General features: G+C 64.4%; 1 protein-coding gene across 4 annotated transcripts in view; it reads left to right on the top strand.

Moving 5' to 3' along the window:
* The window catches only part of NFIC (nuclear factor I C), a 42,447-nt gene that overhangs the window by 7,729 nt on the left and 16,571 nt on the right, over positions 1-18,147 (top strand). For all 4 annotated transcript variants that reach the window (XM_053999164.1, XM_053999166.1, XM_053999165.1 and 1 more), the window contains exon 2: positions 10,962-11,493. In XM_053999164.1, coding sequence (XP_053855139.1) covers positions 10,962-11,493 — 532 coding nt within the window. The remainder of the gene's footprint in view (positions 1-10,961; positions 11,494-18,147) is intronic.

Below are 18,147 nucleotides of genomic sequence, written 5' to 3'. Positions count from 1 at the left end.
CCAGTGCCAAATCCTCATGGATTTTTGGTACCAAGATGCTTTTGGATGCAACAAATTGGTGCAGGCAAAAGCCTGAGCTCAGCCTCCCTCCCTGCCCTGGCAGCCAGACACCTGAGATCTCACCCTCGAGAGGGGGTATGCAGACCCCTGAGACGTGCCAGCTGCAGGGAGGGGATGCACAGGGTACCCCCGGGCATCCCGGGGCCTGGCTCGCACCCGGGCAGGCGGCTGAGCTCGCCATCCGTCACGTCGGCCCTGGGCAGGCATCCCCCGCGGCCGGGCGCTCTCTGCCAGCTTGGCCAGGACCCAACGCCCTGCGCCGGCCGCCAAGACCCGGAGCTTCCCAAGTCCTGGAGAGGAGCTGGGAAAGGATCCCGTGGCTCAGGTGCGGCAGCGCTCACGCACTGGGGGACCTGGGGCCAGCCACTGCCAAGGATTGATTTCTCAGTTAACTCACCGCTGCTCTAAAAGCGCATTAATCCTCCTTCCCCGGCCAGCAGCCAGGGCTGGGCAGAGTTTTGGGCGAAATCCCCAGGTCTGGGCTTTGGGCTGCCTGCCGTGGACGTTGCCCTTCCCACCACCACCACCACTTCAGCAGCACTGCCTGGCACAGGAACACCAGGATCCAGCCCTCCTGCTGACCCCTCTTCCCTGGGAGCTTATTCAAGTCCATAGCCGGGTGGATTTTTTTTAAACTGGAGGTTTTATTTTGTTTTTTAAGAAGGCTTTCGCTCTCCTTGCAAAGGGCCCCTGCATTCCCTTCACGGGAAAATGGTATTTGACCGGCTGTTGTCCAAAAAACCCCCAACATGTTTCTGATCATGAAAAACCAAGAAATATTTTTGCTTTCAAAGGAAAAAAAAAAAAAAAAAAAAAAACATAAGAGAGAAATGTTGATTTTCCACCCAGACATTTCCCCTTTCCCCAAACCAGCCCTGAAAAAGAGAGGGACCTCTGCTCTCTCCACACCCCAGGATGTCATTCTGGGGGTACAATCCCACAGTGGATGTCACCCATCTGGGTGCTGGCGGGTGATGGCAACGCCAAGTGTGTGTCCCTCTCTCTGCTCAGACCCCCTTTTCCAGGTGCTCCCACATTGCACAGGCATGTGGGGCTGCCGGGAGGACGGCGAGCAGCGGTGACCTGCTGGCTGTCCCCAGGGAGCCACCCATCACTGTGTGCTGCAGAGCCGCCGCCGCCAGCCCGCCTCGCCCCGCTGCCACAGGCGACAAGGCCTCTTGGTCCCACGGTTGCCTGGCGGGAGCTGTGATGTGCCGGATCCCGCACCCCCTCCCGCCGTCCCTGGCTGCTGCCCAGCGATTTGGGAAAGCGAGACGGCGCAGGCTGAAATGTGACCCCCGCCACGCTGCGCCGCAAAATCTCCTTTAGTAACCTGTGCGCCAGGACAGCGAGCGCGCGGCGTGAATACCAATGAGGGGAAAAGTGCCGAGTAAAGAGTTTTTGATGGAAATGGCATCGCATGAGAAAGAGAGCGGGAGCGAGCGGGCGGGTGCGCGCCCGGAGCCTGCGCTGGGCGCGGGCACAGCGGGCACACACGTGTGCGCACCTGCGGCCGCGAGGTTGGAGGCTGAGCGTGGCAGGGTGCCAGGGTCGTGCCACCCTGGCGAGCACGAGGGAGATGGAAATGGGGGTGATGAGCGGAGGGGGCTGCGAAGCAGCAGCTGAGGGGACACGTGGCAAAGGGTTGCTACGGGCAGCGTGTCCGCAGGGTCCGTGGCACTTCCGTGGCACATCGTGGCCCCAGCCACAGGGAACGGCTCTCGTCCCCCTGCGCAGTGCGCTGCTGATCAAAGGCGCAGGCGGGGAGGGAGCGGGCCTGTGTGAGCAGCGCCCTGGCCGCGCGCCACCCCACCTTCCCGCTCCGCTCCCCCGGGAGTTTGTTAAACAAATTTCTCTAATTGCACAAGCCAAGGAGATTGTTGGAGAAAAAAGCTGGGGAAATTCCCCTCCTCTGGGCCACCCCTTTCCCGCTTCCCCCGGGGCGGCCGGCGCAGAGGGAGCAGGTCCTCCCCACGACCCCCGGCTCTGCGGGAGGCTGTGACCCCGACGCCTGCGGGGCGCAGCTGCGGGGTGTCCTCATGTCACCCCTGCCTACGCAAGGACGTCCCCTGCTCGACCTCTTCGCAGCCGGGTTACACACATTCCCTCCCGTCCAGCCCCCGGGGTCAGAGCCTGTCACCTAACGCGGTGACACCCAGCACCGCCGTCTGCCCTTCCCGGCTGGCGTTCTCCATCGCTTGGCTGAGCACCCCTGGAAACGGCCTTTGTGAGCCTCCCGTGGGCAGCCCCTGACATCGAATCCCGCCGGATTAGCGAACGTACGGGATAAAAGCCTCGGCTTGGCGGCAGTTCTGTGCCGGGTGGGGGCTGAGGCGGTGGCCCTGCCAAGAAGGGACGATGCGCAGCCGGGTCCTGCCCTGGTTCTCGCTGAGGTCATGGCTATAGATAGCCCGGGAGGGCGCAGCGCCGAGGGCAGGATCCTCGCGCCCTTGCCAGCTGCACCGAGAGCTCTGTGGGCACCCGCTGCCTGGGAAGAGACGCTGCCAGGGCGCTGGGGGTTGCTGATGGACGGGTTGGCTGGGACAGCCACTGACCATCGCCAGGTGACAATCTGGTGCTGCAGGGTGTGACCCTACACCTGCAGCGATGCTCAGACCCAGCCGCTCTCCATCCTCCGTGGTGAGTGGGGTCCTGCAGGCTCTGCTGACGCAGTGACCTGGGGTGGCTTTCTCTGTTGCTTCCCACCATTTTTCTTTCTTTCTCTGCTCCCAAGCAAATGCCAGGCTGGGGCACCCCCACCCCCAGGGTACACCCATGGGTGCAAAGCTGCTGGGTCAGGAGTGCAGGGCCAGGGTTTGCCCCCTCCAGCTGCCCAGTCTGGGTGCAGCTCAGCTCCCCGCGAAGCCAGGCAGGTGTGTGCCCAGGGTGCCCCCGCCAGCCCCATGGGGCTCTGGAGCGCCGGGGTGGCTGGGAAAGGCGTTGTTGATGAGGGCACTAAAAATAGAGTGGGACTGGGATCTTAATGGGACTTTGTGGGAAACCTGGAAACATTTTCTCATCCCCATAAATGAGTCCAGATGCATTAACGATGACTGCATCGCATCCTGAGGTACCGCCGGAGGGAACCGGGACGCGCTCACCAGCTTCCTCGCCTTGCGGTGGGGAATTGGTTGGGGAGAGGAGTCACCAGCAGCAGCCAGGGCTGAGCCATGACTGCTGTGTCCCACGTGAGGACAGGGACAGGAGCTTGCCCAGCATGACCTTGGTGAGGACCTCAGACCCCATCCCGGGGTCTCTGTTGCCAGTGCCCGTGGGCACTCACAGCTGTGCTGACAGCATGCAAATGTGCTTGGGTTGGTCGTGGCACCGCAGCCCCGCGAACTCTCTGGAGCCCCCCAGGCCCTGAGGTGGCCAGCAGGGGGAGGATGAGGTGATGCAGGAGGGCTCCGAGTCCCAGGGCCAGTGGTGCTGGTACCCCAGTGTGCCCTGTGGTGGCATCGAGCTGGTGGGATCCAGCCCGTCGAGGGGTTTTTCCTGTTCCGTCATGGAGTTGTGACAGGGGCATTGGCTCTCAAAGTGCCGACCCCACGGCAGGACCTTGGACTCCCCTAGAGGGTGGCTTGGAGCCAGCCTGGGCAAGTAGCCCAGGGCGGGTGGCTGTTGGAGCCCACGTCACGAGGCAGGTTGGCACGGCCGTCTCCGCGGTATGGCAGTGTCACTTAGCGGTTACAGCAGCACCCGGACGGCAAGGGCAGTCCCACCCCGGGCCTCAGTTTACATCCAGGTGGGGAACGACACCCGGCACGGGAGGAGGGCACTCGCCCCCTGCCCAGCCCAGGCTGCTGACCCATCACATGGGGAGCAAGGAGACCGGCCACAGCCACCGGCCTCCGCGCCGGGCACCGCCGAGCCCAGCATCCCAAACAGAGTCCCTTTGTGCAGGTCAGCCCCCACCCACTTCTGTCACTTGGGAGGCGTCCAAAACCCTCCCGAAATAGGACCCAGCCGGGCTCAGCCTTTGAATTTGCCCAGGAAGGCTCTGCTGAGCTGCCGAAAGCGGATGAACATTCCCCTTCCACCCCGTTGAACTACTCCCATCCTTCAGTGCTCGGCTTGCAGGGTCTGGCCAGGATCAGAGCTGACCCTTTGGGGACAAGCCCAGCCCCTTTGATCTTCAGGCACCACCCGTGCCTCAGTTTCTCCATCTCTCTGTGGGGGGTCCTGGCAGGCTGTCCCGAGCACTCAGGGAGCTGATGAGATCCTGGAGGAGGGGCTGAGCCTTTGACACATCCATGGCACAGCAAAGGCACTGGGGCTGCGGGGGGGCCACGAACTCTTCACCTCTATGGCCCCGGGGTGGCTGATCCTCCTGCGAGGTCGCCAATTCCGCAGCAAAAGGCCGGGGCTATTTTTAACCACTGACTTGATCCAAGGATTGGATTTGCAGCGGAGTGAGTCCCACAAACCCATCACAGCACTGCCCATCATGGGGTGCAGAGATATCCCTGCGCCAATCCCCCCAAGCAGGCACCTCCAGGAGGGAGCTGGGGACACCTCCCTGCACCCCCACACCTTTAATGGTGCACGATTAATCCCCCTCGGAAGGCCAGGACAAAGCAGGCAGGGCTAAAAATATGTTGGGAGGGAAATAAAACCTCCTGCGTCAGGGGCTAAAGCTGGGCTCAGAGCCCTGGGCCCGGTGCGGGGGGGCTGAAGGGACCCTTTTTTGGTGGTGCCCCCCCCCAGAGTGAACAGGGTGCTGCCAGCCCCAACACATATCCTGCCTCAGTTTCCCTCTGTGCGCCTGGGAACACATTCCGTCCCCAGGTCACATCCCGGCAGCTCCCAGGCTAAGACCCTGGGATCTGGGATGGGCAAGGTGCTGGGTCTCGGACACTGCAGCCTCTGCTGTGTGCCAGGAGCAGGGATGGTGGGGACGGGCCACCCCCAGGGCCCCACGCTGACGCAGGGCAGGGCGGAGGAGCTAGCAGCGCCAGGACCCGTTGGCAAAGCTTTTTTTTTTTCCAGTTCCATAAAACATTTTCCTTCCTTGGAGCCCCGGGGGGGGTTCGGCTGGGAAGCCACGTGGCTCTGGTGCTGCTGGCCACAGGACGCTTCCCAGGACAAGGGGGCATCTCCTTGGCCATGGGCTGGGTCCCTCTGCTGCTTCCAGACCTCTCTCAGACCTCAGCAGTCACCATCGCATCCTGCCTCTTCTGTGGGCTGGCCTGGCAGGTGACATGCCTCAGTTTCCTTATTTTTGGAAAGGCAGCGCCTCACCCTGGGGGCAAGTGGGGTCACCCTGAGAAAGTGGCTGAGCCGTCGGCTCCCAAACCCTAAAGGGGATGCACAGAGACGGCACCTGAGGAAACTGAGGCACGTGGGAAGTCCAAGTGAGTCTCCAGGAAGGCAGCGAGTGGCTTTGGGCTCTCACACAATCCAGTCTCCCTCAGCAGACCCCTCCTGGCTCCTCCACCACCCAGTGCTAGCCGTGTTGCTACCAGGTACATCCCTGGGGCATCAGTACCCCTCCCTGCAAGCTGGGCATGCTGCTCCCCAGTTTGGGGTGCATTTAGGAAACCCGGGGACCAGCAATGCCAGTTGTTGCTGGGGTGGGGGTGCACGCAGGCAGACCAGAGGCGGTGCTGGGCACGGTGTCGGGGCACGTACCATGCTGCTGGAGAAGCCCCCTCCGGCTCCATCCCACCTGGGCCACCCCCAGCTGCTGTCTGCAGGGCGGGCTGTGCTGGCTGGCGGGGGCCCAGGCAGCGCTGGCACCGGAGCCCGGGGCTGCCAAGAGAGCTGCTTTTCTTCCTGATGTTTTCCAAAGCTACTGGCAGGTTCTCTGCCGCCGCGGCCTCCTGTGACCCGCGGCCTCGGCGCGCTCCCCGCGCCCCCGCTCGCAGCCGTAGCACCTGTGAGGGCGAGCGCCGGCACCGCTCCCGCCCTGGTACGTAGGCGCGGGCAGGTGGGCACCGGCCCGGCCCCGGGGGCGGCGGGGACCTGCCTGCTCCGGGGTGGCTCAGAGGACCAGGCGGGGCAGTTTTGGGCAGCGCCAGGTGTGGGGACCCCAGGGCGGCTCAGTGAGGGGTGTGCGATCACTGTGGTCCCGGGTGAGTGGTGAGCACCGGGGGCTGTACGAGCCCACCCATCCCCTCCGGGGCTGATCCTGAGCGGGGCTGAGCATCGCGGCAGTAAATGAGGGGTGGGAGCCCCTCTCTGCCCCATCTGTGCTCACCCTTCCACGAGAACCCGTAGTGGGAACAGCCCAGCCCACCCAGTCCCCAGCCATGCGTGGGTGTTGGCTGGGGGATGCTCTTGGCTCTGGGGGGAAAGAAACCACAGGATCTGGAGAGAGAAACTGCGGGGAGGCTGCATGGCGTCCTGCCTTCACCTGCACCTGCACCAGTGGTGCCAGCCAGATGCCCTGGGCACCGAGGCTCTGTGCCCCGGTGTGGGCTGAAGGAGGGCTTTTGCAAGTGAGGGGCTGGGTCAGCCAGGAGCTAGGGGGGAACACGGCTGTAACAGAGTGTTCTGCCCCACGGGCAGCTGTATGCACAGGCAAGGCCTGCACAGCTCGTACCTGCCCCGGGAGCCTCAGCTGCCCCCGTGCCCCCTCGCTGCCCCGCCCCTGCGCAGCGCTGCCGCTCTCTTTTCCGGGCCGGGGAAACGCGTTCCGATGCAGAGCAGGCCGGGACGCCCGGCCGCGCCACACCGGCGAGCAGCAAAAATTATGAATAAGCTCTTGTTAATAAATACTTTATGATGAATCCAAATAGATTTCCTCCTCTGGAGCAATTATTGCAAAATGGGCTCTAATAGGGTGCAGGGCGGCCCCGGGAAGGGCTGGGTGCCTTTCAGGGCCTAAGTGCCTCCTTCCATCCCCTCTAATGAGCACTTCCCAATCATTTGCATCTGTCTCGGCAACAGGTCTCATTACCAGGTTAACTCATTACCCAGAGCCGCTTCGGTGAACAGTTATAAGCGGCTACCGGAGGCTCCAGTCCATGCTAAGGACATCTGCGGGCTCTGATGAGGAGAAAGCAAGTCCCCGCTGTGCCCTTTTAAGGTACCAGGATTTTCAGGATTATCGGAACCTCTGTAGTCGTATCCCCCCTTGCCACCACGCCAAGGCTTCCCATGGGGGCACGGAGCCTGGCGCCCGACTTGCCAGCCCCTGCCCGGGCTCGTAGGGCCGCGGGGAGCAGGACCTGGCAGGAGCGGCGGCCGTGGGAGCCGGCAGCGGTTCGGAGGTGTGCGGCTGCTGGAGGGGCGGCTGAGCATCCTTTCATGGAGTAAACCCTGTGTGGTCCCTGCAGGGCTGCCATGCAGTGAGGCTGTCCCGCATCGCACCCTGACCATGGTGGGGATGGCATCCCGCTCCTCTCCGCAGCCGAGGCCATGCTGGTGAGGAGTAAGACAAATCGCCGAGGTGTCTGACCCCTCCTGTCCCGCTCCTCCTCCTCTGCCCCTCACCCCAGCGCCTCCCCCGTGAAAACTGCTCGGGAATTTCCTGAGGAAACGGGTTTTTTTCATAGGAAAATTCAGGCTGTTTCACTGAGCCCGACCTGTTTGGACAAGGCGCTGGAGCGGAGGATGCTCGGAGGGTGGCCAGCCCATGCCGCGCTGCCCGTGCCAGGTGCCGTGTCCCTGCGTGGCACGGAGCATCTCCCCTGTCCCCGGAGTGCAGAGCCCCAGAAGAGGCAGCACCTCAGCTGTGCCCCTTCCCAATCCCTGGCGCTGCCAAACTGTGGGCTGCACAGGAGTTAATCCTCCATGGCACACCCAGCTCCACACAGAGTGTCCCTCCTTCCTCTCCCCACTCCACCGCAAGACAGAGCCGGACTTGACCCGTGCCTCAGTTTCCCCTCACAGCACCTGGCATGGAAAGCCAGTGCTCCAGCAGCCCCTGGAAAGGGGGTGCAGGGGGGCCCAGAGCAGGGCCGGCAGCACCCGGCGCAGGCGTGCTCCTGCCTGGGTTGCAGGGCTTTACAAGCCTGGGTTGGATGAGGCCCAAGCGCAGGCTCTGCTGCCAGATTCCCATCCGGAAATGCCCCGGGAGCAGCCTCGTCTGGGGTATTGCAGCACGTCTCTGCTTCCCAGCCCCGCAAAGGAAAAACAGCAGGAGAAACACTTAACCAGTCTTTTGCCGGCACTCAGGCTGCTGAGCTGGGAATCTGGGACTGGGACAGACAGACAGTGCATCCCTGCCTCTGCCTTCCCGAGTGGATCCAGTGCGAAGCCGGCTGGTGCCAGCCGGGATGGTGTGCACCCCTGCACGGCTGGGGACGGTCCCCACGTCCTTTAGCGTGTCCCCTCAGCCCCCATAGCAGCCACTGCCGTGTGCTTGTCCTGATGCCCCCCAGCCGCCCTCGCCTGCCCTGCTAAAGCGGCTTAACCGCGGCATCGCGGCGCGGGTTAAGCCGGGCGGGAGGGAAAGTTGGCGAGGGGCTGATTGGCTTTGGGTGCAGCTCCCGGCCTGCCGTAATCCCGGGGAAGTCGGGGGGGCTGCGATGGCTTCGGGGTCACCGAGGGCTGCAGGGGATTCTGCACACAGCGGGTTTTTGGAGGGTTTCGGTTGTGGGTCCAAGTGAGAGCTGCGAATTCTCGGCACCGTGGTGGGGGAGGGCACAGAACCTGGGGTTTGCTGCTGCCGTGCCGAGGCAGAGAGCCGAGCAGCCCCCGGCCCCCACAAGGAGCACAAGCAGCACCCGAGGGTGCTGCCTCACCCAACCCAACCCGGATAACCTGGTTCCTGCCACGCTTCCCTGCAGTGGTGTCTGGGGTGGCACTCCCCAAGCGGAAGATCAGGGATGGGGACAATGGCGCGGTGTCCCCCCGGCCCTGCGGCCAGCCCTGCTGCCGGCTGCCTGGGGAGGGTGGCGGGGCCAGGGGATGGCAGCAATTTGTCGGGCTTGTCTGAATAACCGGCCACCAAGGAAGATCAGCCGCCCACCGCCCCGGCCAAGTATTGTTTTTGGAACTCACTGCTGCTTTTTTCGGCTCCTGTCTTACTTTTCTTTGACCTTCTTCCCTGATTTAAGACACATGCCCAGCCCTTACCCAGCTGCACTGAATTAGCGGCTGCTGCTGGGGAGGGAAGAGGGAACCAGACCCTGTGGTGGCCCCGTGAGCAGCCGGTGGGGACAGGTTCCCCAGGCAGAGTCGGGTCCTCCATGCAAAGAGGGATTCCTCTGGCAGGATGAATCCCCTGGGCAGGGACGGCTCCCCAAGGTTAGGATGGGTTTGCCTGCAGATTTGGGTCCCTATGGGTACAACGGGCTCCCCAGTGAGGGGACAGTCCCCCGTCCCTTGTTGGGCATGGGAGGGACACCTGTGGGGCCACAGCTTTTTGTCCAGAGAGGGGCTGGTGGCCCCCAGAGGTGGCAGGGTCTGTCCCATGAGGAAGGATCTGTGTGTGCAGACTTTTGGGGGGTTAGTGGGGCTGTGCCGGGGGCTGGCAGTTACTGGTGTCTGTGCTGGGTTCAGGGACAGTGGGGTCTGCACTGGGATGTCTGTGTAGGGGTCACTGGTTCAGGGGACACCCAGGGACTCACACTTGCTGTTGTCAGGCTTTGTGCTGAGGGAGCAGATTTAGAGTTAATGGGATCTGTGCTGATCTTGGGAACAAGTGGGAGTTAGCAGGGTCTGTATGGGGCCGATCCTTGCTGGGAGCCTGTTTCAGGGGACATTGTTCCCTCCAGGCAGGGTTACTCTGGGACACAGCTGCTTCGCCAGGGAATGGCATCGCTGCTCTGGGATGAGTGGGGCCAGATCTGGAGCGCTCGCTCCATCCCACAGCCACAGCTCTGTCCTTTCCCAGGTCCTGCCCGTGGCCACCTCCTCACCTCAGAGCAGCACTTGCCCTTGGCACCCTCCCCAGGCATGACCCTGTGGCATGGCAGTGTCAGTTGTCACCGGCCACCCCCCCTCTCAGCCCTGACACTCTGCAGCAGGAATCCAGCTGAGCTCCCTCCTCCTCCTCCTCCTCCTCCCCACAGTCATGAGGGACCCTAAGGGCCAAATCCTGTCCTTGGGGACCAGCTTGGTGCTGCCCTGGCTGGACACAGGGATGTTCAACCCTCTGCCTGCTGCTTTCCAAGCTGTGCTGCTCCTCCACCAGGAAGGCTCCCAACACCTTTCCATCCCATGGTGGGGTTGTGGGCCCCCAGCCAGGAAGCACTGATTTTCCAAATTGGAAAAAAAAAAAAAGGGATGCGGGAAGGAGGGGCCAGGGATGGGGATGCATTTTCCTTGTTTTCTTTTTGGGGCTGGACTCATCCAGCAGCGCTCACCAAATGGAAAAAGGCAGTCAGTGCACGTCTTGTGTGCCGGGCCAGGCGCCAGCCGCCGGGCTGGCTGCAACTGGGGCGAACTGGGGGAGTTTCTCACTGGTCCAGAGGGAGTGGAGAGGTCCAAGGCACCCACAGCTCGAGTGGGAGCACCCGGCATGCTGCAGGCATGGGGGACCCGGCACTGGGGTGTTGCGGTCTGGCAGCGCCTGACGCCAGCACAGCGGCTCTGGTGGGCTCAGTGTCAGCTGGGATTTCAGGTGGGATTTCTGCACCTGGTGGGAGCAGATCCTGCAAAGGGGAGAGGGTCCGGGTGCTGCTGAGGTGGCCGACCTTATGCAGAATCCTGTCCCTTTATGGCACTGGCTCCAGTATTGCCCAGCCACTCCATGCAGGTTGTTGGCCTGGGAAAACTGCAGCCAGCGGGATTTATGGAGGTCTGCTGGAATGGGGATAACCTCGCTGTGTGGTGAGAGGATCCCCAATCCTGGTGGGCATGTGCCTCTGCCACAGCTTTTTATTCTGGTTGCACTGGAATGCAGCCCAGTGGGAATGAGCCTGGCAAGTCCCCAGGGCTCCACAGCCACCTGGGGAGGGAGCTTGGAGGGACTCAGCCAGGAGTGACCCCCTGTCCCTCTGCTCCCACAGGATGAGTTCCACCCCTTCATTGAGGCGCTGCTCCCCCACGTCAGGGCCTTTGCCTACACCTGGTTCAACCTGCAGGCCCGCAAGCGCAAGTATTTCAAGAAGCATGAGAAGAGGATGACGAAGGATGAGGAGAGGGCGGTGAAGGACGAGTTGCTGAGCGAGAAGCCGGAGGTGAAGCAGAAATGGGCCTCGCGCCTCCTGGCCAAGCTGCGCAAGGACATCCGGCCCGAGTGCCGCGAGGACTTCGTGCTCTCCATCACGGGCAAGAAGCCCTCGTGCTGCGTCCTCTCCAACCCCGACCAGAAAGGCAAGATGCGCCGCATCGACTGCCTGCGGCAGGCAGACAAGGTGTGGCGGCTGGACCTGGTCATGGTCATCCTCTTCAAAGGGATCCCGCTGGAGAGCACCGACGGTGAGCGCCTGGTCAAGGCGGGCCAGTGCACCAACCCCATCCTCTGCGTCCAGCCCCACCACATCAGCGTCTCTGTCAAGGAGCTCGACCTCTACCTGGCGTACTTCGTCCGTGAGAGAGGTGGGTGCTCGTGTGCCTGCAGGGCAGAGCCTGGCTGTGCCCTGCCACAGCCAGATCTGGACGGTTTGTTTTGGCTTTCCCTCCCCATCTGTCCCATCCCCATCTCCAGCTGGGGACACTGTTCCCCAACACCTTTCCCATTGCAGACCTTGCAGTGCTTCCCTCTCCAAATTGCTTCTCGGGTGGGTGCCCCCCACCCTAGCCCCTCTCCCCCAGCCAGAACTGATCCCAGCTGCCCAGGAGCAGGAGCACACAAAGGTCCCTGAGGATGCTCCTGTCTCTGGGCATTCCCAGCATGGAGTTTTGGGGGTTAAACCCAGAGCTAACCCCACATCGTGTGCCTAGCTGAGAGGAGTGGCTGGGCAGCCCGGGCAGGGAAGGGGCAGCCTGTTCCTGGTGCATCCCCAAGGGCTGAAGCTGGAAGAGGTCCAGCAGTGCCCATTTGCCATGGACTAGGGTGCCAACCAGAGCAGGGACGGGGCAGCAAGGCTGGCTGGACAGGGCACAGCAATAACGTTGGTGGGGGCAGCTCCTGCTGTGCCCCGAGGGGATGCTTGTCCTGGCCCTTCACCTGCCTGGGGGTGCCAAGGACTTGCTGGGAGAATAGGCTGCTTTCATTCCAGCAAGGAGGGTCAAACCTGCTCTCAAAGCCGTCAGTCAGAAGGGGGAAACTGAGTCATGGCATGCAGGGCAGGCAGCAGGTCTCAGTTTGGGTCCCTGAGTCATTGTCCTCACTACCACCTCACGTCACGTCCCCGTATGCTGGGAAGGGGAAGCTCATATGTAGGGATTTTACCTGGGCAGGTTTGTTGTCCCTGGCTGGTGACCTGCTGGCACAGACACGCTGCCAGCAGCTGGGGTCCCCCACAGACCCTGCCAGGTGTGTGAGGAGCCAGGGGAGATGCTGTGTTAGCCCGGCTGAGGGCTGGGCTGCTGCACAGGGTGGGTTCACAGACAGCAGGATCTGTGACTCATAGCCCTAGGGGCAATCAAGGGTCTCATGCCCACCTCTGGCCAGGCCAGGCTACCCAGGTGTGTGGGGGTAGCAGGATACTGGGCCCTTCCTGGCAGCACCTCCTGCCCATGCCCACAGCATGAGGTGATGTCCCCTGGCCCTGTGAGCCTACCCTCATCAGCACAACAGCAGGGGGAACGTGGGGCTGTGGCTCTTTGCCTGGTACTGGCCAGAGCCCATGACAGACAGTGATACCACAGAGCCCACTGTGGTGCCAGCAGTGCCAGCAAATCAGGTGCCAGTGTTGTGAATCATGGTGGGCACACGCTCTGCCCAGCCATCCGTGGGCTATGCTGGGTGTCACTGGGGAAACTGAGGCAGAGCGAGCATGTGACCTCCCCCACTACCCAGGGAAGGGGTTTGGCAGGACTACTAGGCCCTCGTGGCTTTGGGGAAAAGTGGAGTACAGCTTTGAGCAGGGAATAGCCAGGGCCAGACCCTGCCCCAGGGCCCAGGCGGGACCCTGGGCTGGCCTGGGGCACATCCGTGGTTGTACACGCGTGTGCAGCCAGGACCTGCCTGCCCAGCCGTGTCCCTGGTGTGTGAGCACGTGTGCTGCCAGCACCTGTGCCCACGCACGTGACACGCCCGCTCCGTGGCACCAAGGGACCCAGCAGGGCACTGGGAAAGGTGGGTGCTCTGCTGGTCATGGGGGGCCCAGGGCGCAGGCTGGGGGCTGTGGGTGTCCTGTGCACCTGGGCAGGGAATGGGGTGTCATGTACTGGGCTGAGACATGGCCGTACTGGGCTGAACTGGGGCGCTGCATGCCGTAATGGGGGGCACCCTGTACTGACTGTGCTGGGGTTGCTGCATACTGGGCTGGACTGGGGGCACCTTGTGCTGGCTCAGCCGGAGGTGTAGTACCACACTGGGCTGGAGTACCCTGGACTGGGCTGAACTGGGAGCACCCTGATGCTGGACTGGGAGCCCTACAATGGCCAAGCTGAAGGCAGGGACCAGAACCCCCACAGCCTCTGCAACGGGTCCCCATTGGCACCTGGTGTGCCTCACTGGGGTGCCGTGCCGGCAGCCTCCCTGGGCATGCTGTGTCCAGCTGCTGTCCCCAGGAGGTGGCTGCCCCTCTCCCACCCCCCGCCCCTCCACTGGCGACCTTGACCCCAGTGTCTGGGTCCCCAGCAGCCACAGTCACCTGACTGTCTAATTGGGAACACAGCGGCTGTAAATACTCTCTGATAAGGCCTGGCAGCCTCTCACTTTCACTGTTAAGGTCGCTCTGGCCCTGGTTAAGGGGGACCAGCATGGGCCAGGAGCAATAGCGTGGGACCCCTGGAGTGCTGCAGGGTGCTGGGTGCTCAGCATGGCTTGGTCCCAGCCCACGGTGGGCATGTTCTGTCAGGCTGTGGCTGATGGGAGGGGTCTCCAGCCTCCCACCTTGGTGGGGAAACTGAGGCAGGGAAGAAACCACCACATCGATGGGACCCTGCATAGCATGGCCAGGCTGCTGACAGCGCTCCGGGGGGGCCGGGGATCACTGCACCGCAGCCTTTGTGGGATCAGTCTGCTTCTCCCCGCCCGACATGCTGCCCTCCTGCTCCCTCCTACCTGCTCCTGCCCGGCACACTGCCCGTTCTTACCTGCCCCCTCCTGCCTGATTCTGCCTCCTCCCTCCTGCCTGCCCGCTCCTGCCCTCTCCTGCCTCCTCACACCCGCCTGCCCGCTCCCCCGCGCCGCCCGCAGCATCCCCAGCCTCAAAGGCAGGGGGCTGGGAGGGTCTGTCCCGCGCAGGGCCCCCCCGGCCGGGCGGTCCGGGCTCCCCGCAGCCCCCGCAGCACCGTTATCAGCCCGAGCACGTGCGCCCGCGCTCCCCCGCCCCCGCCGCCCGGTTTTGCCGGTGTCAGCACAATTTCCCAGCCGCTGCTCTGGCAACGCCGGGGAGGGGGAACGGAGGAGCCCCCGGCCCTGCGCTCCCCACCCGCGGTCTGGGGCAGCCTTGGCAGGGGCTGAGCGCCCGGACGGCCCCCCCCCGAGCCCATGTCAAAGGCGAGCTCTGCCCCTCGGCTCTTCCCCCTGTCCTCGGCTTTCCGTGCCCCCGGGTGGGCAAACTGAGGCAGGACTTGTGCCAGGATGCGGGGAAGTCCCGTCCCAGCCCTGCTGGCCCCGGGGGTGGCCGTGGGGTGCAAGGAGTGCCAGGCGCCTGGGTCCTCCCCAGAGCAGCACCGGCCCTGCTCTCATCCTGCACCCAGCCCTGCAACCGCCACCCCCGGTACCTTTCGGGCAGGATAGGATCAGGATGGGTGCGGGATTGGAGCAGGGTTTGCTGAAGGATGAGTGCTGGATGTGAGCAGGGCTGGATGCAGGATGGATAGAGGATAGGAGCAGGGCTGAATGCAGGCTGAATGCAGGATGGAAGCAGGGCTGGATGCAGGATGGGTGCGGGATGAGTGCGGGGCTGGGTGAGGGCTGGGCTGTGCACACTGCAGTGGGGGAGGGGACGGCGCTGCAGCCCAGAGCTGGGTGTGCGGCGGGGGGGGGGGGGGGCGGGGGGGCTGGGGGGAGCTCGGAGGTCGCTGGTGAAAGTCAAAAGCATTGCAGTAAAATGGTAATCAATCTCCCCAGCCGATGGTGCCAGGACCTTCGGAGCATTACAGAAAGATTCCTCCCAGCAGCTCCTGTCGGCAGCAGCCAGTCTGGGGGGGACAGTGCCCCCCTCCCTGCACCCTCCCACCGGTGCTCCCCACCTCCATGGGTTCCCTTGCTGCTCTCTCACCGTGGTACCTCCATCCCTGCAGCCCCATCTATGTATCCTTGTATCCCCATGCTGGTAGCCCCCATCCTTGGACCCCACCCAGGCCCCCAGAGCCAGGGAGAGGCAAAACAGGGACAGTGCTGGCTCCTCACACCCTCTGAGCTTCTCTACAGCCCCCTCCCCAGCCGTCATGCTCAGCAGGGCAGGGGGTCCAGGCTCTGCCCTGCAGTGAGCTTTTCCTGGCAGTGCCCCTTGGCTGAGCCCCCAGGCCAAGCAGGGTGGGAGCAGATGGGTGCCCAGGGCAAGCAGGCAGTGGGCCCCAGGGTGGCATCGAGCTCCTGGCCCTGGCCATGCCGCCGCCAGTGGACAGCACCTGGGGGGAGGCAGGGACCCCCGCGCTGTGCCAGCATCTGCGTCTCCCACCACCTGGCAGCCCCTTATCTCCCCCCACCAGCCTCACCGCTGGGTGCGGCGCGAGGCAGATGGCACCAATCTGCCGGGGAGCCCGTGCCAGGGCTCTCGTCCCAGGCGCGCTGCGGCCGTGCCAGGCCGGCCGTGCCAAGCGTCTGCTCAGCCCCTCCAGATGGAGGGGCAGGCGTTTCCCTGGGCACCGCCGCTCCGCCAGCCCCCGCGCAAATATTTATCGCCAGGGTCATGAGAAGATTGATGGGGTTCACAATATTTGGGATCTGTCAGTCGCAGAGCTGGGCACCGGCGGGCAGGCAGGCAGGAGAACCCCCCAGCACACAGATGAACACGAGCAAACCCTCCCTCTGTTCCCGGTGTCTCTACTCCCAGCCAAACAGCCAGGGAGACCGGGGTTGAGGGGAACGAGGTAGGCAGAGCCCAACAAGTCCAGGAGGAAACCCCTGGGGAAAGGGCACAAGGATATGAGACAGCAGAGAATCCACGGGGGCTGGGTTTCTGGCCCCAGGGCTGCGTGCTGCAGAACCGGGATGGAAGGCGGCTCCCCAGGGTGCCACCCCCCCCCCGCCACCCCTGTCTTCTGCAGCGTCACTGCCCGGGGTGCCGCTGCTCCTGGGCCCGGCCCCGCTGCGAGCCTGGCGCTGGCACGGCCGGAGCAGTTTCCATGTGCTCGAGCTCTCCGGATCGATGTGCCGGCGACCTTGGGGAGGTCAGGGCTTCCCCGGCTCTCCCGCAGTGCGCCGAGCCGGCGGCGTGCCGGAGCCGGACGGCTTCCCCGCAGTGCCCGCTGCCAGCCCCGGCCTCGCGTCACCGCTGAAGCGAGCTGCGCCGTGCTCAGCCCTGCCGCCCCGGCAGCGTGAGCGGTGCCTGCCGGGGACCTGGCACGGAGTGCCACGTCCTGTGCCGCCGGAGGGGACAAGGGGCCAGAGTGGTTCCGCGCACCGTTAGGCACCCGATGAATAAAAGATGAGCGAGCTCCTCTCACGAGCACCTGCCGTCCCCCGCCCTCGCCACCCGCCGTCCCCCCGCGCTGGCAAGCGCCGTGCCCTCCCCGAGGCCGCAGTTGCCATCCTGGCCAGGTGCCCGGCTTCGTGCTGCGCTGGCAAGGGACAGCTGGGGCGGCAGATGCCCACGGTGCTCCCTCCCGCCCGTGGCCACGGGAGAGAGGGAACAGACGCCGGCAAGCCCCCGGTGTGCCCCTACACCCCCGATCAGGGTTGGCACTGCCAGTTGGGGCATGGGGACGGTCCCCTGTCACACTGGCTCCTACACTGGGGTCTTGGCCAGTCCTGGGGAAGGGTTTGAAAACTGCTGCCTCAGCCCTGCGTGGTGGTGGTGCAGGGGCTGGTTTTGGGGGAGCATCGGAGGGGCCATGGTGTGGGGTGCATCGGACTCGGAGGGGGGAGGCTGGCTGTGCTGTGGAGCTATGTCTGCCACGGGGCTGGAATTGGTGGGGCAGAAAGATAGTGGCAGCATATTTCCCTTTCCCTATCCCTTTTCCTTTCCCTTCCTCTCCACCTTAATTTCTTCCTTCCTTTCTCCCTCCCTCCCTTCCTTTCTCTCCTTTCCCTCTCCCATCCGTCTCTCCTCTCTCCCACCTCCTCCCTGCAGCTGCGCCCCCAGGTACTCCCAGCCCAGGGCGCAGGGGCTGCATGCCAGCACCCCGCAGGGGAGAGTCCCAGGGAAGGGGGGGCTCCTCAGCCTTCCCTTTGTCTGTCCCGCTCTCCCCATCCCTTTCCCTGCTGCCATCTGTCCCTGCTCGCCTCCGCGGACGCCGGCAGCCCTGGATGGAGCCCAGGCCTGGCAGGGCTGAGCGAGGGGGCGGCCGCGCCGCCCTCCTGGGGGGGTTCCCCCCGGCCGCTGCCATCTCCCCGTGCCGGCCGGGGTCGGCCGAGGACAAACCCGCTCGCTCCCAGCGCCGCTCGCTTGCAGCCGCCGGCCAACGTGCTCGCGCCTCCCAGGCTCCCGCCCGGGCCAGCTGGCCGCGGCCGGCGTACGTGGCAGCGGGGCGCGTCCGTCCCCCCCGCCACCGCCCCGCCACCTCGGGGGATGCCTCCGGCCAGGACCTCCCCGGGGCTCCGCTCGGCAGGGGGAGGAGAAGCTGCCGCCCCCGCAGCGCTGGTGGCCAAGGCCCAGCAGAGCCGCCTCACCCCGCGGCCCCGCAGCGCTCCGGGCATGGCGGGGCGCTGTCAGGAGCTGGGGGGGGGGGGGGGGGTCCCGCGCCCCGGCGCGCCAGCCGGCCCGGCTCAGCCAGGATTTACCCGGCACACGCGGCGGTTCAGGCTATTATATAAAGGAGGTTACACAAGCAGGACTGTTCCGGGTTTATGTAAGGGCCACCCCAGCCCGGCGGCAGAGGGATGGACAGTGGGACGGGCAGTGCGATGGGCAGTGCCACTCGGACCTGGGGGTCACTGTGAGACTGGGATGAGGAGTTCTGGGGGTCTGACAGGGCAGGGCCCCCAAATCACACCCTCCGGCAGCCTCGCTCGCCCCAGCCCTTGCA

The sequence above is a fragment of the Vidua macroura genome, chromosome 26 (genome assembly GCF_024509145.1).
Source record: "Vidua macroura isolate BioBank_ID:100142 chromosome 26, ASM2450914v1, whole genome shotgun sequence".
In the NCBI taxonomy this organism is placed as follows: domain Eukaryota; kingdom Metazoa; phylum Chordata; class Aves; order Passeriformes; family Viduidae; genus Vidua; species Vidua macroura.
The sequence above is the reverse complement of the archived record's forward strand: the minus strand, read 5'-3'. Positions and strand labels throughout refer to the sequence as shown.